The sequence below is a fragment of the Paraphaeosphaeria sporulosa genome (genome assembly GCF_001642045.1).
Source record: "Paraphaeosphaeria sporulosa strain AP3s5-JAC2a unplaced genomic scaffold CC84scaffold_3, whole genome shotgun sequence".
NCBI lineage: Eukaryota > Fungi > Ascomycota > Dothideomycetes > Pleosporales > Didymosphaeriaceae > Paraphaeosphaeria > Paraphaeosphaeria sporulosa.
This window is the reverse complement of record NW_017253362.1, coordinates 2,956,829-2,983,257: the sequence shown is the minus strand read 5'-3', so window position 1 is coordinate 2,983,257 and position 26,429 is coordinate 2,956,829. Positions and strand designations below refer to the sequence as shown.

At 52.6% G+C, this 26,429-nt stretch overlaps 12 protein-coding genes across 12 annotated transcripts; 4 read left to right on the top strand and 8 right to left on the bottom strand.

Moving 5' to 3' along the window:
* Positions 1–236: 236 nt before the first annotated feature.
* On the bottom strand, positions 237–1,078 carry CC84DRAFT_1257704 (uncharacterized protein; the record flags this gene model as incomplete). The annotated part of the gene is made up of 2 exons (XM_018184757.1): positions 237–297; positions 357–1,078. 2 exons carry the CDS (start codon positions 1,076–1,078, stop codon positions 237–239), a joined length of 783 nt encoding a protein of 260 aa, XP_018039329.1.
* Positions 1,079–1,306: 228 nt separating this feature from the next.
* Positions 1,307–5,105, bottom strand: CC84DRAFT_1257703 (uncharacterized protein). Its single transcript, XM_018184756.1, has 2 exons — positions 3,184–5,105; positions 1,307–2,085 (listed from the first exon to the last, which is right to left on the bottom strand). The coding sequence occupies exons 1-2, from the start codon at positions 5,020–5,022 to the stop codon at positions 1,510–1,512; spliced, it is 2,415 nt and encodes an 804-aa protein (XP_018039328.1). The 5' UTR covers positions 5,023–5,105; the 3' UTR covers positions 1,307–1,509.
* A 142-nt stretch (positions 5,106–5,247) lies between these two features.
* Positions 5,248–6,522, bottom strand: CC84DRAFT_598434 (uncharacterized protein). The gene has a single exon (XM_018186821.1). It carries the CDS (start codon positions 6,345–6,347, stop codon positions 5,337–5,339), a length of 1,011 nt encoding a protein of 336 aa, XP_018039327.1. The 5' UTR covers positions 6,348–6,522; the 3' UTR covers positions 5,248–5,336.
* On the bottom strand, positions 6,414–7,952 carry CC84DRAFT_598483 (Metallo-hydrolase/oxidoreductase). Its single transcript, XM_018186824.1, has one exon. The coding sequence runs from the start codon at positions 7,844–7,846 to the stop codon at positions 6,698–6,700; it is 1,149 nt and encodes a 382-aa protein (XP_018039326.1). The 5' UTR covers positions 7,847–7,952; the 3' UTR covers positions 6,414–6,697.
* A 621-nt stretch (positions 7,953–8,573) lies between these two features.
* On the top strand, positions 8,574–9,756 carry CC84DRAFT_598461 (ribonuclease T2). The gene is made up of 2 exons (XM_018186823.1): positions 8,574–9,525; positions 9,578–9,756. Exons 1-2 carry the CDS (start codon positions 8,695–8,697, stop codon positions 9,719–9,721), a joined length of 975 nt encoding a protein of 324 aa, XP_018039325.1. The 5' UTR covers positions 8,574–8,694; the 3' UTR covers positions 9,722–9,756.
* A 1,004-nt stretch (positions 9,757–10,760) lies between these two features.
* Positions 10,761–12,084, bottom strand: CC84DRAFT_1162771 (uncharacterized protein). Its single transcript, XM_018178092.1, has one exon. It carries the CDS (start codon positions 11,915–11,917, stop codon positions 11,036–11,038), a length of 882 nt encoding a protein of 293 aa, XP_018039324.1. The 5' UTR covers positions 11,918–12,084; the 3' UTR covers positions 10,761–11,035.
* Positions 12,080–15,282, top strand: CC84DRAFT_598440 (HET-domain-containing protein). The gene is made up of 5 exons (XM_018186822.1): positions 12,080–13,018; positions 13,074–13,206; positions 13,308–13,572; positions 13,636–14,052; positions 14,101–15,282. Exons 1-5 carry the CDS (start codon positions 12,487–12,489, stop codon positions 15,199–15,201), a joined length of 2,448 nt encoding a protein of 815 aa, XP_018039323.1. The 5' UTR covers positions 12,080–12,486; the 3' UTR covers positions 15,202–15,282.
* A 716-nt stretch (positions 15,283–15,998) lies between these two features.
* CC84DRAFT_598563 (uncharacterized protein) lies at positions 15,999–16,777 on the top strand. Its single transcript, XM_018186825.1, has one exon. The coding sequence runs from the start codon at positions 16,094–16,096 to the stop codon at positions 16,544–16,546; it is 453 nt and encodes a 150-aa protein (XP_018039322.1). The 5' UTR covers positions 15,999–16,093; the 3' UTR covers positions 16,547–16,777.
* CC84DRAFT_1142037 (uncharacterized protein) lies at positions 16,755–18,920 on the bottom strand. Its single transcript, XM_018176347.1, has 2 exons — positions 18,704–18,920; positions 16,755–18,651 (listed from the first exon to the last, which is right to left on the bottom strand). The coding sequence occupies exon 2, from the start codon at positions 18,527–18,529 to the stop codon at positions 16,988–16,990; it is 1,542 nt and encodes a 513-aa protein (XP_018039321.1). The 5' UTR covers positions 18,530–18,651; positions 18,704–18,920; the 3' UTR covers positions 16,755–16,987.
* Positions 18,921–20,221: 1,301 nt separating this feature from the next.
* CC84DRAFT_1162768 (uncharacterized protein) lies at positions 20,222–21,678 on the bottom strand. Its single transcript, XM_018178091.1, has 5 exons — positions 21,567–21,678; positions 21,479–21,512; positions 21,072–21,432; positions 20,661–20,822; positions 20,222–20,594 (listed from the first exon to the last, which is right to left on the bottom strand). Exons 1-5 carry the CDS (start codon positions 21,611–21,613, stop codon positions 20,419–20,421), a joined length of 780 nt encoding a protein of 259 aa, XP_018039320.1. The 5' UTR covers positions 21,614–21,678; the 3' UTR covers positions 20,222–20,418.
* Positions 21,679–21,752: 74 nt separating this feature from the next.
* On the top strand, positions 21,753–22,970 carry CC84DRAFT_1162767 (uncharacterized protein). Its single transcript, XM_018178090.1, has 3 exons — positions 21,753–21,892; positions 21,951–22,231; positions 22,292–22,970. The coding sequence occupies exons 1-3, from the start codon at positions 21,853–21,855 to the stop codon at positions 22,643–22,645; spliced, it is 675 nt and encodes a 224-aa protein (XP_018039319.1). The 5' UTR covers positions 21,753–21,852; the 3' UTR covers positions 22,646–22,970.
* On the bottom strand, positions 22,864–24,345 carry CC84DRAFT_598384 (uncharacterized protein). The gene has a single exon (XM_018186819.1). The coding sequence runs from the start codon at positions 24,254–24,256 to the stop codon at positions 23,081–23,083; it is 1,176 nt and encodes a 391-aa protein (XP_018039318.1). The 5' UTR covers positions 24,257–24,345; the 3' UTR covers positions 22,864–23,080.
* Between the last annotated feature and the right edge of the window lie 2,084 nt (positions 24,346–26,429).

Here is a 26,429-nt window from a genome sequence, read left to right as displayed (position 1 = left end):
CCTTTGTACGACCCTTGGGTCCATCACCAATGAGATCCAGAGTGGCATCATTGGATCGATAAGCTGGTATTCGGGGTATGCAGTATGCATGTCAGCGACGTTTGCTGCTGCAGCTATACCTATGACCCTAATCAAATCCCATGAGAACTTTGCAGCGTTCCATCTCCGTACAATGATTCACTCCGCTTCCATACAACTTCTGCTTCCTCCAACAGCTCAGTCAAATGCACAGCCCTTCAACGCGCTTCGAGTAATTTCTTCCTCTTTTCAGCTGCCTGTCTTGCCTTCCTCTTCTCTCTACGCCATGTCAGTCTCATGAGCGCAGCGCATATCCAGAGTCGGCGAACACCACTTACTCCGAGATTACCGGCCCAATAGCCACATACTGAAAGAGACCCAAGCAGTTCAGAATCTCATCCATGGGCTTTTCCATGTGCTCCGTGACGTCCAACCCATCCTCACGTGCCTCTTTGTCATCGATATGCATTAGTCGCGCGAAGCACCGGACGCTTTCGGTGCGCTCTTTGAAGAATTGCAGGATAGGCTGGATGGTTTTCACGGCTGTCTCGATTTCGGGGTTTACGCTGCGCCAGCACGGGTTTTGCGCCATGTCGATGTACACGCGGACCTTGAACGCCCGGTCGATGTCATCCAAGTAGCCCGTGGCTTTGAGCCGATCGACTGCTTTGGTGAGAAGCCCTAGTTCATACTCCGTGCGCGTGCCCTCTACGATGATGGTCAGGCCTGGGATTTTCTTGGCGCCAGTGCAGCACTGCATGAAATACTCAATGTCGTCGGTGATGAAGGGGTGGTAGAGCATCTGCGGCACGTTTTCGTAGTACCCGAAGAGGCATTCCCGGGAGAATTGGAAGCAGAATTGGGGGCTTGTGAAGTGGTCGATGCGTTTGACGTGCTTGGTTTCTTTGTCTAGACTAAGATGCGAGTAGATTTTGTTGCGGATTTCGCGGGGTAGATGGCTGCATATTTTGGTGCTGAGGGTGAACGTGTGAGTAGAGGTATCAGCATGGGAGGATTTAGGGCGGTCGGGAACATCGCACGCGTCGCTGTGTTCTGCCATGGAAGAGTCGTGAGGTGAGTACTGAGAAGTGGGACCCTAGTCGCGGCGCGGTTGTGCATTATGCGGGCTCGAAAATAGCTTCCTTGGATATGCGTGGGGGCCAATCTGGTGACGCAATATTGCAGGATCAGCTTGGTATTCTGCTCAAGATAGCCTGTATTCGCAGTTGCGGTGCCATTGGAACTTTCATGTCTCTGGAAATATTCTATCTCCGGCAAATATAATTTTCGCATCACTAGGGCAAAAGTCCGAGTACAGTGTGTTAACCCAAGGGAGCCAATATATAGGCTGCTTGCCCATACCCTTGTGTCCTCTTGATATAGAAATAAATCCTTATGTTTGAAGACTGACCATCGGGACAATACCGGACACTAAGACTTATCGTATTCTGGGTCTTCAGATCATCCTTCCTTCTTTCTCAAGCCCGATGTTTACACCCTCTCTTTGACCTCTTCCCACCATTTTTTGGCTGCTTTCCGCAATTGCATACCTCCATCAAAAGGTGCAACGGCCTTCAAATTCCCCGCTCTTCGTTCGCTCTCAATTACAGCTCGACTCTCTCGTTCGAAGCATTCACAATCGATCTCGGGGGACCAGTCTATTTCATCGAACTGGGCACGTTCCTGTGGCTTCAGGTCGTCGTCCAGAAAGGCTCGTAGGGGATTGACCGGGTCCAGGCGCTGTTCTGATAGATGTCCTCTTTCAATCAGATAGTTCAGGGTTTCTGTTGTATCCAATGTCGGCTGTTCCAAGTATTTGTCGTGATAGAAAAGAGTATCGATATCATCCACTGGTATGTCGTACACAGGCCCTGTGACTGTAGTTGCAGGGTCTTGCTCGGCCGCCAGATTATGTAAATCTGAGGTAACTTTTACATGGAGTTTAGAGTCGCAAAGTCTCGCATTGAGTTCCATCAGATCCATTCTTAAGTTGGTGTTGTTGATTGGCTTCGATACACAACGAGACACATGGTATTTTTGCTTTGAATCGTCTTTTTGGACCTCAAACTGTAAGGCCATAGTTAGCTTCTGGGAGCGAAGCTGTCCTATACGACTCATATCGTCGGACAGGAATACACGTAGCGGAGATTTTCCAGCGAAAAACAAGTCATGTATCCTAGTTTCAACCAGGATTGCTCCCAGGTGTCTGTCTGTGTCAATGCCCTTTGATCCGTGACGCGGAGTTCTTAACGTGGTGCCCCACTGGCTCGCCTGGCTCCCTTGTGGACGAGTTGTATGCCACGGAGCTATTGTCAACACTCGCCTCTTGGAAAGTGATTCGATGCCGCCACACTTTTGTAGCAATAAATTGAAAAGTCGTTGAAGGTTGTCATTGACATGGGGATTTTTCAGGTGGTTTTTAGGAGCCGATTTCTCCAAAAAACACAGGATATCCTCAACTAACGAATTTTCAACGATAAAGCAAGTGCTGTTAAATAGGTCTTCAGGACGGATACAGTCCAGCAGTTCAACCATCAAATCGCATCCGTCACGGAGCCATGAAATGCGCTGCTGCCGACGACACATACAGGACAACAGTTGCTTCTGCAGCAAGTATGCATCATCTGGAGGTATCTGCCGTAGATGATTCTGAAGCTGAGGACTGAAACCATTGAAAGTAAGGCTGGACCATATAAAACCATTCGCACCAATACTTCCCCTTCGCTGTGATCTAATTCCAGGTGTAGTCCATTTTGGCCTTCTTTGGCAAGCTTCGATAGTTAGATCGAACACTGCTGAAGCGAATTGGGGACTTCGGAATTCATGACGGTAGGGGGTAAGCGTAAACGCGGAAGAATAGATTCCCGCATGCCGACCAGTGAGAATACTATGGCACATTGCTGCTTTCCCTTGGCAGAGGGTGTGTTCAATTGCCGATGTCCTGTCGTAGTTCAGTATCTCTTGACCTGTAGAGGTTTCAAGCAAGAAATCAGCTGCACTTCGGTGGCCAAAGGACATCCTAAAAGGGCTCGTGTTTTCAAAAACGTCTAGCAATCTCTCCGCGAGAGACGTGTGGAAAAAGGGTTCTTGACTTGTCGCTAATCTTTGCGGTGATGGTATACCGCTGGTTGTGACTAAGCCACCGCATCTTGCAACCATTCTCACATCGAAACGGGAACATTCATGAACAAGAAACTCTAGTGAAACAGCTTGACCTCCCTTGAAGATATTATCTTGGACATTAACACTGAATTTCAGCATCATCATGAGTAATTGGTCGGAGTTCCAGTAAGAGTCCCTTGCTAGTAAGGTGTTCAGATAAGATGCTGTCTCGGCACGATAAACATCACTGTCGCCGTTGTGTCGTTCCCACATTGCCTTGTACATCGAGTGAAGTCCGGATGGCAATTCATCCACTCTTTGTACCAACATTTTCCATGTCGGAAAATAATCTGCATCTGTTCGAATGTGCTCAACCACAAGATGGGCCCAGAGAAAAACACCTTCGGCTCGATCCACGATGGTGGCTATTAAGTCTTGAAGATCTTGTGGCGAGGCTTTCAAATCGGACTCGAGCCCACGCAGACTATCGGAAACATAACGTTCGGTGTCCTTCGCTGTGAGATCTTGTACCCGGAGGTGGGGATGTTCTTGGAGTCGGTTCTCGAATGTCGGCTCCGGGCGGCTAGACACACAAAGCTGCAGATTTTTGAGATTGCGTGCACTCTCTAGCCAACCCATAAGCCTAGTAATTTCAGTTGGCTTGGACCGATCGATTTCATCCAAACCATCGATGAAGATGCACAAAGGACGCGGACAATTCTCAGCGACCGTAGAAAAGAGCAAGACCAGCTCTTGCAACGACCAGTCCGAACTTTCTTGTTTGAGATGGAATTCGCCTTGCCTTCCCCTAAACTGGCACCAACAAAGTTCCCGATCTTGCGCGAACATGTCGTAGAGCAGCGTGCACAGCACACCGATGAGGGTTTTCTGCATACTGGATCCTAAGCTCCAGATGAATGCAGAGACGACCATCGTGTTTGGACTATTTTCTGACAGTATTTGTCTGGTCCTCTGGCTTTCGAGCAAGAACTTCATGAGAGTGCTTTTCCCAGCCCCAGCTTTGCCGCTGATCCAATACAAGCCAGTCCCCCCACGGAGCCATTCCGGAAAACTGCTCCAATTCGGCGCGACGTCGTCGCTACTTTGAGAGTCTTCAGGTTCGGCGAAGATCCATTCGAATGTTTCCGGGTGTGAAAATTCAATTGTGTTCCGCCGCGCGTTAATGTCCACGAACCGAAAACTATTAAGAAACTGCTGATAGGCCGTATCGTTGATCCGCTCCTTATGCGTCGCGTTGATGAAGTCTCTGGTTTCTTGTGCACTCTGGGAGTTGTAATTTCGGGTCTTCTGCGCTTCGTCCGCGATGGTCTTTTTGATTTCGCCTGACTCCCGGTCCACTAGGTCTTCCAAACGCGTTTGGCCCGCAATAAGGTTGGCACGAAAATCTATCAGATCTTTGTCCAGAGCCTGGAGCCGGTCAACCAGGTCGGAGTGATCTTGTTTTAGTGTTTGTCGCAAGTCGATCAGAACCTCGGATTCCATTCGATGTTGCAGCTTGTCCAGCTGCCGCGAGAGCTTCTCCGTCGCACTTCTGTGCTTGAGCTGAAAAGCAACACTCTTGCGAATGAGTTTTGTTTTAGATTCTCCCTTGGCTGGCAAAGACTTCTGGGCATGCTTATGGAGCGCATCTGCCACGAGAACAACTTCGTTGCAAACTTGAAGGAGGGAAGCATCCCTTGGCACCCCGTGGATGACGGACCGAGTATTGAGCGTAGACTTGAGCCGCTCCGTCGCTGCGACGAGTGACTGACTATTTACTTCCACGTATGGGTCTGGTGATTTGCCTTCGTTCAAGCGTCTAAAGACCGCCATCGTCTCAGCCGAAAACTGGATGACCTGCATGATGTTGCATGCCAACGAAAGCCCAGCCAGAGGGTCCATTGCAATGAGTATCGTAGCGCTCGTGCCTTAAGCGCGAGCTGCCAGATTCGTGTACCAGTCGAGCGATTGGGATAGATTTTGTGGGTTTAGGAGTGATGAGGTGCCAACGCGAGGCGACGGGCGGGGTCCATTACTGTCACAAGGCTGAAAGCTGCATGTGAGCTGCAGTCGCTGCGCCTCACACCTCTAACAACTTTTGAGAGCAGCGCAATGCAGGCGTACAGCGGTGGGTGAGAAATATAGGTCATTGGGTTTTCTTATACTGCATACAAACTAAAGATTGATACGATATTGAATCACGGATCAAACATCTTCTAGCAGATAACACCTACGACGCCCTCATTCGCCATCGTGGCAGCCTCTTCCACAGTCTCAGCCCGTTTGTACTTGGACGCCTTGGTTCCCTTCTCAACGCCTTCCTTCATCGCGCCTACAAACACCACGGAATACCCGACTAAAGCTTCATAGTAAATGAGGATACCTGCAGCCTTGCGGCTCCCAGCCGTGAGCAGTTTTATACCCCCACCAACTCGCCCAGAGTTCCGCACCACAATTACGAACCTAAACTCCATCTCCGACGACTCAGGAACAACAGCAGCATCAAGTGCGCGCGAGAGGTACACACAGGAAATTTCGGCTCCATGGTCGTACGGATAGATTGGAGAACGGTCGCGACGACCACGGTGCGGGACTGAGCGAACCGTAATGCGGCCGCGACGGTCTCCTGGATAGAACCAGTCGTCTTCATCGTCGCCATCATCATCTCGCATATCTCCTTGCTTGGACAGGAATTTGCCTTCGATGCCCAACTGCAACAGCCAGCTCCAGTCCCTCACGTCTTTGTCGGTGAAGGGAAATGTAGAGAGGTAGATGCTTGATTTGGCAGGATAGGGAAGATCAGCAAGTCCATCGTAGTTGAGCTGATCGAGCAACTGGACAGAGGAGTTCAGTATAGGTGCAGCTGGATCCGTTGTAGGCCAGCGTGGAGGAGGCGGCGGAACGCGCCGAGCGGGGCGCGCTAGGCGAGGTGGTCGAACGAACTCGTCATATGGGTCGAGGGGGCGAGGTACGCCACGACGGGCGAAGTCCACAGTGTCTGTATACCAAGATTCGGTTGTTTCGTTGCGCTTTAGCTGCGGCGTATCCTCCTTCCTCTCGACGAAAGACGTCTCGGTTGATTTGGTGGCTTCAGAGTTCTCAACCTGTGGCTCGACCGAGCAGACATCAGGTGACTGCTCATCGCTAAAATAGTTTGGTGGAGCTGGTGGCATGGTCGTTGGCTGTTGGATGAGATTCCAAGGTTCGTGATCGATGTGAGAGGTCATATATACTGATACGGGGGCTGAAAGTAGACTGTGACATGCAACATGCCTTCAGTCGCACCAAATCAAAAGGAAATCTTATAGCTGACATCGCGAGAGCTTGTTGAAGAGCCCCCGCCTTCTGCCTAATCTGGCTGAGCAATCGTGAGACGGCGCATCCAATGAATAGCTCGTGTTAGATTGCTGAGGCGCTGCGGCCTAGAGCTGCGACGGAGCTGAATGCGACACGAGTTTGCCTTGTTGCCTCCCGCAAGTCATAGAGTGTTACGTGAACGGCCTTGCCATTTGCGATGGTCATCTTGGGGTATGGGGTAACGCGCGATTGTCACGATTGGAAGCGACGTGAATCTAGTTCAGACTGTGACCGTCTCTCCAACGTCGCACAAGCCAACATCTTCTCCCCATCGCAGGCCTGCCTTCTCAGCGGCATTCTTGAATCGCTGCGCTGGTTCAGTAACCGGCTCATAGTTGATACTAATGCCCCCTCTAATCGTGCCATAATGCATTCCGATGCTCTTTTTGCTCCTCACGTCCTGATGTATGGCGATGGAGTCATCTGGCGAAGAGTGCTGTCCAGAGAGGAGCGATCGGGGTTGGTAACAGCCAACAGGGAGGAGAGCTAGATCGAAGGGGCCGTAAAGTTGCCCAATCTCTGCAAATGCGGGGCATGGTGGATACGGCGCGTTGTGGTGCGATGGCTCATCGTTCGAGGTGACATGACAGTAGCCCGTATCGCCTGCAAAGAACAGCCTCTTGCCCTCTTTAGAAGATTCTTTCAATATCCAGCTACACCACAAGGTTCCATCAAATCCCCACGGTGTTCTCCCACTACGATGTTGCGCAGGCGTGCTGACCAAGTCCACACTGCCAATGCCCTCTTTCTCGATGCGCACTGTGTCCCACCAATCAAGTTCAGTCACTTGCTCTGCCTTTATGCCCACGCCCAAGCCGGTCAGCACCGCCTTTACGCCCAGCCCACAGAAAAATTGCAGATTCCCATCGTGGCTCGCGTTGAGCCTTTTCAGTGTATCAGAATCGAGATGATCGTAGTGATCGTGGCTAATGCATACAGCGTCGATCTCGGGGAGCTCCTCGAGCGGACAGGGCGGAGGTGTAAATCGAACAGGCCCGACTACGCCGTAGGGTCCCATACGGTCGCTCCAGACGGGGTCGAGTAGTATCCGCACGCCTCTTTGCGCGCCCTCGGCCTTTGTTGTCTCGATCAAGAAACTCGCATGTCCAATCCATGTTGCCTTCAGACCGGCGGCTGCTGTTTCGAAATCCGGCTTGCGAACTTGGACGAGGCCAGCGCGGTCACTCGGCACAGCAACAAAGTTCTTGGGCGTGTTGAACCGCGTGGTGAAGATTTTGCTAATGGTAGTGCGCGAGTACGAAGGCCATGGGTTTCGGAAGGATGTCGGCGGAGAGCCAACGTGGTGAAGTGGAGGGTCCTGGTAGGACGCCGGTCGTCGTGGGGGCAGCGGTGTTACGGTGGTCGACATGGCTCTTCGATAGGAGGCTCTGAGCAATGCGGGAACTCTGGCGCGATAGACATCTCGAAGGGGCGGAATGGTGGTGTATGTGACGGAGGCAAACGGAAGATGGGCGTCGCAACGGTCCTTCGGCGGGACTGTTCGTCCGCAGCGCCGTTCGCAAGGGGGCAGATAGATTACGTATGGTTAGTCTACCTCGGCTGACACAAGAACCACCAGGTAATGCGCCTATATCCAGTCGTGGTGTGCGCACTCAGATGCGCCGGGCCTGCGGGTGATGACGTCCACAGAGGATGCCAAGAAGGAGCCGAGGCCGCGGGAGGGAGGACCACCGGGCGGCGCCGCGGTGTGCTTCTGTCTCCACTATTGATTGGGCAACACCACCACGCTCGAATTCACACCCGATGCATTTCCAGCGTCCAGGTCTTGGGAAGCCACCAGGTCCACTATGGTGCACCCTGTTGCGTGGTGCTTGGGCTGCTAACTGCCTGTGGCAGTCGCGCCTCGTTCGCAAGACGTCTTTCGTTCGCTGTTGCCGATGAGCCGCCTCTGGCTCGGAGCTGTGGTCATTTCTCGCCTCCATTTCCGTGCTCTTATCAATCGCAGAACCAATGAAACGAGCACGAGGTACATGGCCTGTCCCTAGTGTACGCTGCAGGTACCATCGCTGTTCGCCGCGATGGAATTGCCATTGGACCCGTGTAACATGACCTTCCTCATGCGGAAAGGAGCTCCACGCTTGTCGACTTCATAAGTTGAGGACCGTAGCTAAAAGTTTGGACCCTGGGAACTTCGCTCTGTGGCTCTTCGGATTCCTCTTCGACTGCGCTGCCAAAGCTCTCGACTCGGCGACCAAAATGCGTTCTACTTCCGCAGCAATTGTTGTGCTGGCCAGCACTGCGTCAGCGCAACTGTACCCTGGTCAGAGTCCCTACAACCACACCTGCGAGCTTCAGAACCCATTGCTTTCGTGCCCGCCGCAAGATCCATTGCTCGTGGATTCCTGCTGTGTTGAGACCTTTGGTGGTCTCGTGCTTTCTACTCAATTCTGGAGCACGTACACGGGCGGCGAGAGTGCCGGCCAGCTTCTGCCTCAAGACACCTGGACGCTCCACGGTCTGTGGCCAGATTTCTGCAACGGTTCATACACTCAATACTGCGATCTTACTCGCCAGTACGATCCGATCCCATCGCCCAACACTACTACCGGAAAGCCTGACGGTGTACCTGTCCCCGCTTACAATGGCTCCAACATCGGAACCTTCCTCGAGCCATTCGGAAAGTACGATCTGCTTGATTACATGGACAACTACTGGATCGCGCAGAACCAGGACAACCCGGGATTCTGGGGCCACGAATTCTCGAAGCACGCCACTTGTTTCTCGACTTTCAATGTGCCGTGCTACGGTCCGCAGTACCGCAAGCACGAGGAAGTAGTCGACTTTTTCGAGACGGCCATCCGATACTACAAGCGCTTCCCTACCTTCGACTGGTTGGAGGAGGCCGATATCACGCCCTCCAACTGCACAACCTACTCATACGAGGAAATCCGTGATCCTCTTGTCAAGCAACATGGTGGACTGCCGTTCATTGGTTGCACTGGCCCTCGCTACAATACGACCGAGGCAGGCAAGAATAGCACGGATAACGGATACACTGTGCTCTCTGAGGTGTGGTACTACGAATACGTAAGTGCAAGCTGTGCAATAGAACTAAGCATAGAGCTAACATAACGCAAAGGTCTACGGTCGACCTCAAGAAATGAACACGGTCCCTGTAAACGCATCGGCGACCTACTACACGAACTGCGCAAAGAGCGAGGGAGCTATTCACTACCCCGAGCGAACCAATGGGTCCGTGAGAGTTCCCACCCTCCCATACTAGACGTACATAGATGACATAATGGCTATAATGTTGAATGCAACTAAATTTGAACAATCAAGCCATTTGTGAGCTATTGCAGTGGGCCCGCAGTCAATGTACATGTATGATGAAAGATGATCGTTATAGGATCGCCCGGCAGTTCGTTCATGAAAAGCCAGCTCTTCCCCCATAATCCAAGGTAGGTTTACACACACTCTCCCTCGTTGTCCACACGAACGATTTAGATGCCGCTCTTCAAATCATTTGCAGCTCACGAGGGGCCAGCCTGTCTGACGTGCGGTAGTCTAGCGCCATCCCTTCCGCTGCTTGCTCCGAGTAAGAGAAGACTTCCGCGATCGTTTCTTCCTCCAGTACGGAGAAGAAATCCATGGAAACACCTGTCCCCTCAACAAGCATGACGACGTGAAAGTACCTGCGTGGAGACAAGTGCATCGGCACATGGCGTCAATTATATTTCAGAGGTAGCCGCTCGTATAAGCGCGATTCCGCAATGCGGTGGTACTTCTGCGAGACCAGAGGGCTCCGCTTCTCCATCTTGTTCCGTCGGATAAGATTTTTGATACCAGGTGTGGATTGGGCTGCCAGGTGCGAGGACATACGAGGGTGCTGCCATGGCGAGGCAGTGATTCATTAACGGTTGGGTCAAGCACAGGGCATTCTTCACCGCGCATGTGCCCACAAGGATTCAAAATTTGGCCGCGTATATTTGAGCACCTTTCACGTAACGCTACGTCCCAGACTCAGCTCATTAGGTGACGTATTTGCCCCGGCGCTTCGCAGGCTACCTTTCAATGCATGACTTTGAGATCTCTGATATCACGTTAGTCTGAGATTTAACCTGATACAACTCGATGGTTTGCTCAAAAGTGCAGTCCTCATGCCTGAACCCTCCTAGATTAGTATTTAAGCGATGACTGGAGTTGGTGGGGCGCTACTAAAGCTTATTGTCAATAATAGAAGAAGGAAAATGGGAATTTGTAACGGGTCATAAGCGCAAGATTGGAATGATGTGACTGTTGGACAATTTGTAGACCTTCCTGTCCTGTCAGAACTGTTCTCTCATTCTAGTCGGAGGATCGGGAGCTTGCGATGAAGTCGATATTCCATAAAGCTAAAGTCCATGACTCCCTCCATAAGGATATTGCGCTAAGGGCAACGACACGACAAAACCTAGCTCTACCTGAACCTTCGCTGAGAGCTGTGAACAGATGTCCAGAGTAGCAGGCACTTGAAATTTCCTTGGATGGCTAGATCAATACATCAAGATGAAAGATAATAACGCCTTAACCCTTCCAGTTCGACTTCTGTGCGCCATTATTTATCGAAATTTACAGACCGTATCCTCTGCAACTCTTTCTCAATCACTCCCGTCCGGTTGAGACCTTCATAAAGCGCCCATGCTGACAACGTCTTCGCATCACGTGCACCTTCTCTCCACAGAGTATCGTATTCAGTTACACGAATAGTGATCAACTCGCCTTGTGTTCGCTCGCCTCCAAGTTGAGATCTCATGCTCATGATATCCTTGCGGTCCAACTCTTTCTCCCACAGAAGCAAGGGAATAAATTCGTCCAGATTAGCAGGACTCATATAAATCGCCTGTTGCAAGTCCTCTACAGCCTTAGACTGCCGCAATGCCAACTCGGTGAGGTTGATCAGCTCGTCTGCGCGGACCTGTAGGTTCGTTTCTTCCTCTATTTCTTGGATAGCCTTGCCTTTGATGTTTCGGGTTTCTTCGTCTAGCATACCCGCTGGGATTTCGAGAAAGGTTGTACTGCATGCTCCTAACCTGGGTTGGTCTGTCAGGATCACATATCGTTCGTTCCGGTTATCCTTTGGTCGTAATATCATAAGCACAGCTACGCTGCCGCCTCGTAGGAAAATAACCCTGTCCAATCTGTTTTCCAGCGCCTGGCCATCGCCCTTGCGGAGAAAAGCTTCAATGGTCATAAATCCAATGTTCTCGCCGAATAGAGTGACATGATGGATCATGACTTTTTCCAATCGCCATGGGTCTGTAGAGTACACTTGTCCAGGTCTTTTTTGTCGCTCCAAATTTTCCCTCAGTGTTTTTTGCCAGCCGTTGAAGGCCGGAAATTTGAGCAGTTTCTTTTCATCGAGGTCAATATTGTCGACACCCAGTCCCACTACTACCGGAATATCATTCCAGTCTGAGAGCGTAAACTGTTTGGACATGTTGGAAGGGTGAGTGGTGGCCCGACGTTCTTTGCGAAAAAGTGATAGACAGCCCATAGAGATCAGCTAGCTGTCATCTGAATTGCTTAAGGATGGATGCATTCCAGGCCGCAGCATTTTGTCATTGCTGGGACGGAGGCGCAGCAGGGACGGCGGACACGAGGTGGGGTGGATTCCAAGGTTGGGCGCCACGACGTGACAGTTTTCTTTAACAGGACTAGCGCAACAGGGGTGCCCCTACCAAGTCGCTTGACAAAGCCCATTGAAGTCAAGGCAACAAGCTCTCTCAAGTCCCATTCTCCCACCGACATCGACGTTACCAACGCAACACTGGAGCGTGCAACACGGTGTCTGGCTTCGACTTGATCCAGATGGTGTAGCTACGCTCAGGACTATTCCCAGTTTGGGTACACAGGATTGCGAGACCCATCTCATACCACAAATGACTGTTGGACCATCGGACACATTATCTACGACGTTGCCACCAAGAAAGGAATGCACTGTACTGACCCAGAGCGAGCATTGAGCAGGTCGAAAGCGTGCCGAAATTGTCTATCGAGCTGCGCACGATGAGGCTCTGCAACGTATGCGTTGGCATGCTTCGAGGAGGAAAGGGCGATATATGGACCGGAACCCACGACTTGACTTTCGAGCATCATAAGAGCACTGCCAGTCTGAGACGGTCTCGGAAAGCAGACTGCATGATTTGCGTCGTCTTGGCTGGGCTCTATCGTCGAGCCGGAGCAGACATCCTAGATGATCGACCAATGTCCATTCAAGCCACGATTCACAGACTTGAGGCTCACCATCATAATCTTCTCGACGAGAGAACTCCTGCAGAAGAAACGACCAACCATGCTGCCGCCGTCTCTACTCAAGTGCAAGGTACTGATTCAGCTCGCCGTCTCGAAGAGTTGAGGCGAAAGTTCACCGCTGTATTTGAAGAGAACATCAGCATCGAAGTGTTACCCCAGAATGAGTTGCGGGAGATTACTAATGAACTTCTCAAACTCACCAAGAAGAAGTCTAATTTCAAGGGTTTCCGGCTCGATTTTGATATTGAAAAGCGGTATACGCGAACTTTTCTACTGAAACCAATAAGTAATTCGCATTGATTGTTCTAGAAATGAGATGTAGCGTCAACTAATTTCGATAGATTACGATACCAGCGCGTTGCGTACGCCAAAGTCTACAAATACCTCGTCGGATGAAGTATTCGAGAGAGCTTGTGACTGGATCGCGAAGTGTGATAGAAAATGCGACTGCTCTCGAAAAGCAAGCACGGCTTGGTACGTGTTTCAGTTTCCCAATATATGAGCTATAATTCCCAGAAGCTGTACAAAAATAGTCGATATGCGCACTTTGACGCTTGCTAACGATATCACAACAGGTATCCCAAGCGCTTACTGGACCTTGAGAAGCTGAGTAAGGCTCATGGACTCAAGTTTCCCGGCGGTCTCAAGGTCTTGTCCGAACGTGCTGATCTACGGAAGACAAAGGTTCACTTAATTGACGGCACTGAGGCGTCCGGGCGCTACGTGACGCTGAGCCACTGTTGGGGCAAGCCGAAAAGTGTGCAAGGTCAACTGAGGTTGACAGGCAAGACTGAGCGGAAGTTTAGAGTAGAAGGTATCGAATTGCGTGAACTGCCCAAGGTAAGCAAGCCCCCTCTTAGATGACATTTTGCGATAGCCAAGGACTGACTATCACCAAAACAGTCTTTTCGTGATGCAATGCTGTTTGCCTCTCGTCTAGAACATGTTCGGTACATCTGGATCGACTCGTTATGTATCTTACAGCCTGCCGTATTTTCGACGGACGACTTTGAAGACAAATCGGAGCAAGACTGGCGAGAGCAGAGTCGCGTGATGGGTGAAGTGTATAGCCACTCGTACCTTAACATCTCTGCCACCGCTGCGAAAGATGGCGATCAAGGTCTATTTGTACCTCGCCGTCCAGAATATCTCTGGGAAAATGAAATCAATGTAAACTATACCGGCACAAACTCATTTGGCTCTGAAGGAGTAACGATGGGGCGGGACGAGTTGACACGGTGTAACATCATCGATCTTTCGTTCTGGTCAGAGCTAGTAGATCAAGCGCCTGTCAATCAGCGTGGCTGGGTTCTTCAAGAGGTGAGTCTTCGCGATGAAAGTCTCTCAGGACGGTTTCTGATTTCCTAGCGACTGCTCGCTCCGCGAGTACTCCACTTCTGCCACAACCAAATTGCTTGGGAGTGTGGCGGCTTCCAAGATGTTGAGGGCTATCCAGACAAGCATACGACACTTAAGGTACGATACGGTGACATAATAGATGAAGGCCGCCTAAAAGACCTTGACGAAAGACACGGCCTTCGATTACGGGATTTCCGCCTCAAGGGCTCCCCGGACCCAGACAAGCACATGCCCAAGCTAGGAGCGTATGAACTGTGGAAGTGCATGGTCGAAGTGTACTCTCGTACAAGGCTCACCGTGTCGCGAGACAAATTAATCGCGTTATCTGGTATTGCTCAAAAGTTCTTTGAGATAACACGTTGTGAGTATGTTGCTGGTATGTGGAGGGAGCACCTTGAGAGCCAGCTCCTGTGGCAAGTGAACGAGCTGTATCGAGACGGTGTTTTCGAAAACCCTGCACATCGCGACGCGCTACGATCCCCGTCGTTCTCGTGGGCAGCTATTGACACTCCACATGGCATTACCTACGGAGAGGTCACGGATTACGGCCGAGACAGACAAGAACAGCTTCTCTTCGAAGTAACAGGGACTCAGATCGAAATTGACGACCGTAATAACCCTTTTGGTCTGATAAGATCAGGTCAGCTTCGCATAAAACCCAGATATCTACGCCAAATCATTTTGCGCAGACTTGAGCCGCCATGGCGTGTTCCATATGGTTGGCGCCTACGAGACGAAGCGTATCCAGGGCAAGCAGCTCCTGCGGAAGAGCCATCTGCCGAGAAAGAGCAGTCGGCTATAAGAAAGGTTCAATCCATCGAGCACTACAACCTCAACCTTGACGCGCCTGAGTCCGACGTGGATGTCTTCGCACGCGACGCTGATTTGTATTGTATGCCAGCAGCATTTGGAGACAGAACAGTCAAGAAACACTGGCGTGACTTGATATGTCTTCTATTGATCAAAGATAAGGCAACTGCGTCAGAAGACATTAGATCCACAGGCCAATTTCGAAGAATTGGCATTACAAGGCTTTCCAGTGCTGTCCACTGGAAGTCTCATCGAATCTTGACGGAGCAACCGTTTGATGGTGACATCATCCTGAATTGATTTGTGGTCCAAAGCCTAGATAGGAGTTTGAGCCTTACAAATAGTTGCGAGAAATATGGAACTCTAATGCAACGGTCCTCCAGTGACAGTGAACCGTAAAACCTGCTCAACAGGACAGAGCCGCACAAGCACGCCCCGGCACCCCTCTCACCGACTTAGTTTCCAACACATGCACAAGCAGCGATCGGGCATATTCCCACAATCTGGATGCTGCGGCCGTACACCTCACACACGCAGTGCGTATCTCTTCACCGGCAATCAATCTACATACCCCTACCCAAGCAAGACTCACGCGAAACACCGCCCTCACGCGCAGCACCCCTCCCCCTCCTCTACATGCACAGCGCTTACTATCCTAGCACGCCGCAGATCCACGACTCCCAATTTCCACATCTCCTCACTTGCCGAGCCCCCGTATCTGCGGTCTCAGCCTCCATCTCAAGCATTTCTCGCTGCCTGAGGACCGCCCGACGATTTCAGGCATAGCTGGGCACGCAGGAAAAAGAAGGCAAACGAAACGTGACGGCGGGTGGAAAGGGGGAATGTGACGTGTCAATTGGGCGTCGCAAATGATGGGGCGGGAGGGCGTTGCACGACAGCGGCGGTGCGGGGTGGGCGGTGGATTGATTGATTGGCAGAGGGGTGGGATGCGACGTGATCGACTGATTGTCCTGCGCGCAAACGCGACTGCCAACACGCACATTGCGTTCTCTCGGCCGGAGAGGAAGACGTTGACGAGCCAGCGGTGTGTCAATTACGGTGGGGATTTTCGGTTCTGTTCTCGCCCGACTGCGCTGCACTGCGCTGCATCGGCGAGCGCGAGACCCTGGGGTCCCTCTCCCCCGTGGACTGTGTCGTCCTGTGTGCCTCTGGATTCTGGGGGGCCGCACCCATGACGCGTCCGTTCGCTGCGGGACACCGCCCGTGTACTATCCCCACCGCAACGTTCTCCATGCCCGCCTCCGATCTCCCAACATACCCCCAAACAGACTGCACTCCTTACCGCCCACAGCAGCTCGACCCTCGATCCTGGCCCCAAACAACTTCCGACAGCCCGCCCTCACGCTCGCTCGGGAACACTTCTCGAAGCTTACAACTGCCCGGCGCACGGGGGCACGGGCGTGATCGTGTCCCTGGCGAGGAGGTGAGGCCTCCTGCAGCGTCAAAGCTCCGACGCCACGATGCGGGTGTGGGCCTGGATATAGAACTTCTGCTCCGTGCACTGGACATAGCAGCGCGCCGACGCCCACAGATACTGACATGTTGTGAAGTATTGGTGTTTCATTCTCGTGGGTGCGGTGCGCATGGCGAGTCCTTGCCATGCGCATGCGGTGGAGGGGGCTGAGACCGTGGGAGGCGTGTTGGCACTGGGGCTGGTGCGTTGTGTTGGAGGACTGGTGGCAAGAAGGGGAGGACGGGCGGGGCTGTGCGTGTGTTCGCGAAGGACATCGTAGTACACTTGACGGTGGAGAGGCACAGCAGTCCGTGTGTCACTGTCAGAGGACTAAGCGCAGTGGAGGGTATTGGTAAAACAGTAAAATGTCTATTCGCAACCCTAGTAGATACAAACGATACTATCTTTTTGCAATGCGTTCAACGCGATGATGTGTCATGACGAAAAACGCGGCGAACCCGGTAGAAAACGTACGCTCGTCCTGAACGCCAAAGGGTATCAGAACATAAGGAGATTCGTGAGTGTGATCCATAGCCCTCAATACAGCCCAAACCAATAGCGCCGAAACCCATCATATCGTATCGCCAGTCAATGACAGTGTGAACGCTGTGTTCAAGCATCTTCATCAGATGTGTCGTCATTGCTCGCTCCAAGCCTGCGCGGACGACCATCGCCAATCTTCCAATTGCCCATCTTATCCAGCGCAATGACGCCCTCGTCGAAGAGCCACCGCTCAAGCTCCTTGTCGATGTTCCAAGTAGCAACATGTCCAATTACACTGCCAGCCTTACGGTCCTTCTCCAAGTGCCGCCCAATATGTTCCATGCGGTTCTCCCAAGAGCTATGGCCCGTGAAAGTCTCATCGCAGTAGAGGCAGCTAGACTGAGCCGGGGTCTCGCGAAGGACCTGGAAGCATCGCTTCTGGTGATCGGCGATGTTCTCTTCATTGACTGGGTATTCTTTTTGGCTGCGGTGCGACGAGTTAGAGGGTGCGGCGTGCATACGGCGAAGGTGTTGGGTGAAGAGGTCCTTGCGGTTGAAGTCGTTGTGGTATACTGACTGCGGGTCGTGCGGGTCGACAGTAGTAGCACAGAGATCGCATCGCCAAAAGCCGAGTTTAATATGTTGTGTGCTGACGTGTCGTTTCCACTCGTTCTTCGACGAGAACGTGGACAGGCAGCCATACATAGTAAGCGGACAAGGGAAGTGTCGTTGAGAATCTACCGTATAAGTCTCGCTCAACACCTTGTGCGGTCCCCTGCCGCCCCTTTTGGTCACCCTGGTGGTCGGGATTGTTGCGGTGGAAGAAAGCTTCCGTCCGTTGATGTAAGAACGACGGCGACCTTGACCTTGGCGTTGAGAGCTATTTGACGAAGCAGAAGAACGTCTTCGTCTTGTGGATCGCGGAGTATAGTCGGCATCGGAAGACTCGCCTTCGCTCGGCTCTATAGGTTGGACCGACTCAGCATCTCTCAATGAATGTTTGACAGTAGAGTCGGTTGAATCTTTATATGTCTCTGTTCCCGAGTCGACCCTCGTGTAGTCTGGATCCGGTTCGTAGGTGCCGTCGAGTTCCATCTTTGTCTCTGCATCATCGATTTCCTCGACAAGAGATTCTGGTTCTGGTTGGTGGTTATACAATTCTAAATCGCGCATATTCACACTGACACCGCCATGCGCGAACTCTGGGGGATACGCCTCCTGCTTGATATGGTCCGTCACTGGATACGGCGAGCTTAACTGGCCATAGTCTGCAGGGCTGCCATAGGCCACGGGAAGGGTGCGAGGTGAGCGAGCTTCGTTTCCAGTAGCGTAGCTAGAGTTGCCCGAGGTTGAGGTCCTATCCGGAGAAATGTGTCGGGCATATTCTGGTGTGGGATATAGGCTCAAGACCTGGCGCTGGTGGTGGATGCCATGGTTCAGGTTCGCATGCAGCATGCCCGAAGTCAGTGGTGAGGGTTCCCCTAAAAAGTACTGCATCCTCTGCAGGCGCATCAGATCGTTGCTGGCCCGTTGCGGATAGCAATGACCATCGCCCGCCACGAAAAAGCGGTGCTCGAGTGTCGCCGATGGTTCACCGCTCCATGTTGTAGAGTGAGGTTCCGATTGGAAAGGGATTTGTGGCAGGTCTCCATACTGATTGTATGGTTCCATAATGTATGTCACGGTGATTGAACAAGATCCCGTGTCGAGTGTCCAGATACGACGAGTATCTGATATCAGATCGATCTGCTCTCTGAGCAATGGATGGCTGGGTTGGGCGATGAAGAATATGTCTGGTACAACGTCAGCTTGGTAGCACAAAAGTGCAACCCTTGGGAGATATACATGAGTATCGTTGTGTCTTGGTGCTAAAAGCAAAGGATGGGGTGCGCTGTTATAACCAACTTCAAGAAGACGAAGCCCTTGGTGGGAAAGTCGCAATACTTCGGAATAGTGATTGGAGGACAAGGGGGCGAAGTAGTGGAAATACGTATAGTTCTTGAAGGCAGAAAGATCAAAGTTGCATTGAGATTTGCACTGCCCACTTCTCTTGGTGTTGTTTACCACCACGGGCGCCCGCATGCTCAGTCTTGCTTTATGGTGGATATGCTCGCAGAGCCGCATTCACAGAACCAATCAGATGGGTGACCACAGACCAGCTGCAGCGACAAGGGACCTCCTTGCTAGCGTAGTAACTTGCATTCACCGGTGGCTCACCTTGCGGAGCGCCACCACTCAGAGAGGAGTAGGCTTGAAGCTCTGGGCTTCCGGTATCGTATGAGGGAGATCTTAGGCGAGTCTCAAGGAAAAAGAAATATGCTCGCATGAGGATCGGTTCTTGCCTATGGATTCCAGCCGCTGCCACTGGCCGCGCATGGTACGAATGGCCTGCAAGTTCGGTTAGCCCACCCGACTTGAAGCGGTAAGTGAATGCTAGACCACCGGGCTCGAAAGATGGTGTGTCGGTATTGGTCGGACAGATGCCCTGACAAGCGCAAGACCACGACACCGCGAAACATAGACACTCTCGTGCTAGATGCTAAGATGAGGCGACTGCATGGAGCCCTTGCAATTGCGGAGGACAGCGAACAGTGCGCGGAAAAGGAATGCTGATTGAGCAGCCCTGATCCCGATTCGAACGCGAACGCGACAGCCGCCCAAGAGCATGGTTGCGGAGGGGGTGGATGGCCCGTCCCTCGATTGGGCAGCCGAAACGAGCGTTGACCGAAACGGGCCTCGAGAACGCTATGGTTAGGCACCTCCCGAAAGACAGGGCGGTGCACTGTTTGCCTGCACTAAAAGGTTGCAGGTTGTTATGAGGGCGTTGGGTAGATTTGACAACGAAGCATAGCCATCCAAATAATGAGGAGATTTACGAGTACGCCTATGCAATTCTCGCAGGACTTGCTCGCTGGCAACTGTGACCGCTGTCTCGGTTTTGATGGGCGCCCTCGACCGATCGCAAGTCCGAGACTATCACTGACAGAGGCCAGAGCTTTTGGGGCGCAAAATAAGTGGCACCTAGTACTGTGGTGGCATTGGGGGCGGCGCATCCCGCTGAGCAGACCGAATTGGACCCTCCGATGGCGGGGGAGGCGTGACGACAATTCTAACTCGAGTGGAGCGCTACAAACCCCCCTGCATCGGCGCTTGGATGGACGCTGCCGTCCAGGCCCGGTGCTTCGTATTGGAGTTGGCCGCTTTATCCGGGGGCTCTGCGAGAGTCAAGACGGAAGGTGAACAATGTCGCGATGTCGTACGGCAGCCCAAAGGTGCCGTAATAGACAGCTTGGCACGGCATCGCGCAGATCCACGGCCCGAAGTGCGCCTTCCATCATCCCACATTCAAGTTACCATAGTGTTGGGTCAATCTCATTCATGAAAAGTCAAAATACTGATAGTTGTCTGGCTGGCTGAGCATCATGCACTAACGTGTGCGAGTCACAGCGCGGCGTTATAGCTAAATGCGCCCTCTCAAAGCGTGGACTGCGCCTTCAGTCCTTCCACTGCCGCAGGTGGCTGTGACTATGGTCGTTTGACATCCCAGCAAATGGCAGGCTCTAGGCGGCCATCTTCGCGATCAGGCGATCTTCTATTCCGTCCAAAATCCAGCGGTGTTCGAGCACCTCCAAGTTCTCGGCCTCGCTCAAGAAGAGCTTATCGGGGTCCTGCTCGGGACCCATCAGACCAGCTCCTGGATTAGCCATGGCCATCTGCTGCGTTACGTTGTTTGCAGCTGAGATCTCATGTCAGCCGTTATCAGAGCATTGACCATGCACTGGCTACACCTGGGTGCACTTACAGTTGTTGCTTCCAAGGATGAAGTTATACACGGGCTGGAGCCCAAATAAGGTAAGGAAATACCAGGAGAGACTGGAAACCCATCTCACATCTAGATCGCGGGTGCCAACACCTGACTGGAGCATCGACTTGAATTGTGGCGTTAATGGAAAGGGTAGTTTCACTGTTGGGTAGCAACGGTTAGCGAGAGATGGCAAGAAAACACGGGGCGATGAAGGGTAAACCCGGTGCATCAGACTTGGGACCGACGCAGCGGAGGGTTGAGATCTCGGTCTGAGTTCAATAAACTGCTCCGCGGAACGAGCCTATTTGCACGGAGAACCTAGTGTCGCCATTCGCAGTTCGCATTCGCATTTTCGCAACTCGTGCTTCGCTAGTCGACCTGGAAGGAAAAGGAAGGTGCGCAACTCACTGATAACAAAGCCTGAGAAGAACGCATTGATCCACCCCATGATCAGCGTTTGCGGAATCATCATGGCCATATTCCCCTTCATCATGCCCATCATGCCTTCCATGGCCGCGGGGTCGCTCATGGGATTCGGTCTCGGCTTGCCCCTCGCCTCCGGCTCCGCCAAAAACTTGCCTTCCTGGAATGCAGACACCATGTACGCCTTGCGAGCCTGGAAGGAGGCAGGTGTCAGGACATTTGCATTGGCGCGAAGGTTGATGCCGCGGACGAGCGCGCGTTGTTGCCGGATCTTGGGGAGCTCTTGCTTCTTCGGCGCCGTCTGGAGGAGGATCATTGCGTAGTGGCGGAGGATGCCCGTCAGGACCTGGTGCTGATTAGTGGTAGCCATGATGCGTGATGGGGTTGCATACCATGACCACAGTAATCGGGAGCAGGATCCACCAGCTGCGAATATGTTAACATTGCCGCAGTGCCGTGAGCGCGACGGGTGGTACGCACAACAGGGCGGGATCCCGGTGGATCGTCTGTACCAGAGGTTGTCCCATGTTCGCGGAGATAGGTTGGGCGAGGGGACGTGGTGTCGTGGAAAGGCAGTGTGGGGATGATGGAAAGCTCCCAGCGGAGCCTCATCGGCGGATCTGATGTGACAGGGATCCGCCCGTGCCTTCCTTGTGAACACCTTACCCTCAGCAGCAACCACGCTCCGGCGGCGTGAGCTCGCGATTCCACCACCACACTTCTACTCGGCACGCGCGCTCGAGAAATCTATACTGCATAGCCCACCATGTCGGCGACAACTAAAATTGCAGTGCATTCTCTGTCGGGTGCGCAACTAATCCACCCTCGACATCACCTCCATCCCGCCATGCTAACGGCTCCCAGACCTGAAGAACACCACCGACGACGCACTCCCAAACTACCTCCACTCCCTCAAATTCAAGCAGATCCACAAGCAGACCGACGTCCGATTAGTCATCGGCTACACCGCCGTCATCATCGCTGGAGCCCTCTTCTACTACGACTGGAAATTCGGCTGGGAGGCGTCAAAGCCGTACACCCTGCCCGCAGTAGTCGCATACTTCCTCCTCAACACGGCCTTCAGCTACTGGCTCTGGTTCGTGGAGGCAGGCACGGTGTACGAGGGCGAGGGCAAGACAGGCAAGGTAAGCGCGCTCTATGCTTCGTGCGTTGTTCCAAGGCGCTGTGCTGATGGATGAGCAAAGGTCAGGATAGCGTCTTCCACCAAGAAGCACATTCCCATCTACGAAGTCGACGTCACATTCACCCCCGCTGGCTCGAGCCACCCGCAAAAGATCCACATCCGCGCTCCCTTCACCCGGTGGTTCACATCAGATGGTTACTTCATCGCGAAGCCATTCCAGCAGTGGCTTGCTTCAGAGGTGCCCGTGGTAGGCGCTGCCGATCCGAACAACGTTGTCGAGGAGATTGGCCGCGGGAGCGAGGCGGAGAACGTATTGAATGCTTCGGGCAACCAGAGTGCGATTGACATTCTGCAGCAGCTAAAGGCTAGCGGAGCAAATGTGTCTGCTGGCAGCGGCCGGAGAAGGAAAGCGTGAGGTTGTAGAAGGATAGGCAACATGCTGAATGCGGATGGGAAAGTCGGAGGGCGATTCGCGTCGACGTCTAGAACGTTGGGAATAGGAAAGCGGTCAATACCAAAAGGTTAGGACGGAAAATAGGAACCATGGCCTTGAACAGTGAGCATTACATGGATACCATTGATTTATACATAACGTGTGCTATGAAGAGGTCCTGTCATGACAGTTGGTCGTGGACACTGCCACCAATGCATGATATCGACACGTGGTACATGTTGATGCCCAGAAAACAAAACGCCGCCGTGGATGCAGATGGAGAAAACGCTGACTTAGAAATGCAAAGAGGCCTTCACGTGCGCGCGTCAATTCGTGTAACTGATCGGACAATTTCCCTTCACAACCCACAACTCTTCCATAACTAGTGGCCATTTTAAGCATCCCTCTGGGTATGTTCTATTCGTCTTGCTCCAATAAGGGCAAGACTTCCAGTTCGCGTCTGATTATGCGCTCGAACTCTTCCCTCTCTATGCCTGACGCCCTCGCCAAGCGGAACAAGCTCTTCATGTCTGTGCTGATGTGCTGCTTGATTGCAAGCTCGGCTTGGCTATGGTTTTGCGCTTCACGCTCCAGCTTTTCCACCGAGGTCGATGAAGCTGAGGACGCTGGTCGCGGGTGGTTGAGGTCTTGAAATCGGTTGTCCCCGACTGATTCAATGTGCTCGGGCTTGTCGTGAGGCGAGTCTCGGCGATCGCCGTTGGTCCGATCTACGCCATTCGCAGTATCTGATAGCCTCCTAGTGGGTTCTGGTATGCTTTGCTGAGCAAATCCAAAAGAGTTTCCATTGAGTGTCGAGTCGCCTAGGCCAGCAGCCTCCTCGTCTGGATCATGAGGGTCCATTGCCGGCTGCACCTCGGATGCATAGCGGGCAAAGTACTCGAGCTCCGTCTGCGTGGGCCCGATCTGTACGCGAGCGTTCGTCGGTGGTGCAGGAGATTGCTTGTTCGGGGTAGGGCCTCCTGGGGTCTGATCATACGCAGCCCAGTAGGAGCCGTCGTCGTCGTCATTCTGTTGCTGTGGTTCGGGTTCCGGTTGCAGATAGGCTTTAGGATGTGCTGTGGCACCGTTGGTGTTGGAAGACTTCCTGCGAAATCCAGCATCGGCCGCTTCACTCATGCTCGGGAACCACTCGGTGCCATCATCCATGTCCTGGATGCCCCTCAAGTCGGAGAGTTCCCAGCGATCGCCCTGTTCTCCACTCGTACACCATAGATATGTAGGCACAATGCCATATTCTCCTAGCACCAACTTTGCGTGTAGGGTCTCTGCGTCGGAGCGGCGATACAGAATCTGATCGGGGTCCTCGACTTCAATCTCGCCAGACGCGGGGTGTGGCTCGACGTGCAAGTTCCTGACGACTTCTGGTAACCGGGATGCGACTTCCTTGTCCCAACACAGCAGAGATAGCCAGTCTTCCGAAGCGAGCAACTGAACGCGCTGGCGGAGGATTGGCGACAGCAGCGGGAGCAGCGCGGGGGGCGGTTGTCGTGAAGCGTTGGCAGTGGCCAAGCAGGCGAGCAGCGGTGGGAGAAGATCCCTCGCGTTGGGTGGTGGTGCGACTGAGCCGGCCATGTGGTGTGCGGTGAGTCGTAGCTGCGCGAGTTTTAACGGGTGCGTTGTCGAGGCTCGCTCGGAGTTCGCAGATGGGCGGATCAAGGAACCTGTCAACAAGTTCCCAACAATATTTTCAGCGGTCAGCCAGTCACTCCTGTCTGAGAAGAGGGCGGTGGTGGAGGAGTGGGTGACGTTGTCACATGAAAAGCTGTGACCTGTCGACGTTCAACTGTGTGACGCTTGGACTGCGGACACTGTTGACCTTGTAGAGCACAAATGAACCAGACTGCCGAGCGGAGGTCGGGGACAAGGAGGGCGACAAGGTGCAGAATAGCAGCTTTGATAACTCTCCATAGCGGCTAGTTCGCGGGCTTACCTTGGAGTGGAGTGTGGTTCGTTGCCGTGCTAGTCTTCCATCTGCCCGAAGCATTCGCGCCCGCCTGGCCAAAGCACCTGCCCCACCACGTGCACCCGTGTTGGCTCCGGGCTTGTCGCGCCTAAGATCTTCCGCGTCGGTGCCAGCTTGCGCAGACCTCGAGATTGTAACTGTTCGCTCGACTATCACTTGAACCTCTTATGAACGTTGTGCTCTAGGATACCCTCGTTCATTGCGCTTCCAGTACGACTCTGGCTTCCCTCCAACATCGGCTCGTCTCTATTGGAGTTTTCACCCTTGGCATCATGCTACTTCTGAACTTCATCCCAAGGGCACCTGTGGCGCTGTGCTATAGTATACAATGTCTTTGGGGCTCTGCCACAATGGTTGACACTGCTAGTTTCGTACATTACTCTCCTCGTGCATCTCACAACGCTTTGTGTCAGTCTCGGCGTGAAGAGAAACATAACGTGAATTCCTGCTTTCAAGCTAGCTACAAGCCCACTGACTTTCCCTTGTTTCCCTTGCGCTGCTATCCTCACCACCTACGGATCCCCAGACTCACACTTTGCTACCTTTATGGACATGGCTTCTGTAAGCCTCAGTACTAATTTCCCTCAACACAAGTACATGGTGTTGACGGGTTTCAAGAGATCAGAAAAAAGCAAAGGGCTATACATCCAGATTTGCGACGAATTGGGCCCTGAAACGACACCATCAAAACCTACCTGCACGTTATATTCCACCATGCAGCAAAGAGCTCAAAGATTTAGCTTGCAGGTAATCCGGCAGGGCCCCTCGCCTCGCCACACCTCCAAGAGCTTGGCTAGTTCTCAGACCCAACCGACTTTACCACCATGGTCGAAACCGTTCCCATTCCTTTCGTCCAGCACACTGCTCAGCAAGAGGCCACCGATTCCCATGCAGATGACGTTTTAGGAGCCTGGATCGATAACGTACTCCCGTAACTGAACCAACCTCAGCATGCTAACAACTGGCAACGGAACAATGATAACTCGGTATAAAAGCTGTAGAGGTCAAGTGGCTGCTGACAAATGCTCTTCGGGACCGGGTCTCGTAGGTCATTAGAGAAACTATGCGGATCTCTGTTTTATTGTGGTGCTCGCTCTTTTATTTCTCCTTATACAGCTATATACGCATATGAATCCAATTTGATTTTGGAATGCCCGAAGAACCTAAGATACGAACGCGCTTGATATCTTCGAGGTGTTCAATCTCGGCCTCCTCATGGTCGGGTTCACAAGACTGTGTCGAAAGGGGAAGTTCGGTCGAACAAAAAACGCCAACATGAGCTCCTCGTAGGTGTCGTAGGGCCCTGGAAAGCCCAGTTTCATCGAACAGATGAATGTTGTTAGGTAACTCCAGTCCTGACAGTTGACTCTACCATAGTATGCGCGGCCTTTAGGCTTAACGGACCGCAGGAGCTGCAGTTGCTCGCCCAATCTTGGAGGATCATCTGCTGATCCCGTTCCCCCATTGCCATGAGCACATCTTCCATCATGGAAATGCCATGTGCAAAATCCATGACTAGAAAATTCATCAACACCAGCTCGTCGCCGCTGCCAGCATATTTGTCTTTATATGCGGCATATAGTTTGGGCGCTCGGACTTTGGTGTGTTCTTCGAGGTAGAGTATATTTTCTGCTTCCTGAACACTGTTAGCCAACGCTTGCGAGCTCCTTACGAGTCTGCTGACGTACTTGCAAGATCCTAATATCATAGCTAAATTTGATAGCGAGTGGGCCTACCCTGCAAACAGAACATAGCCCTGCTGGCAGTGTAAGTTTGGATGTT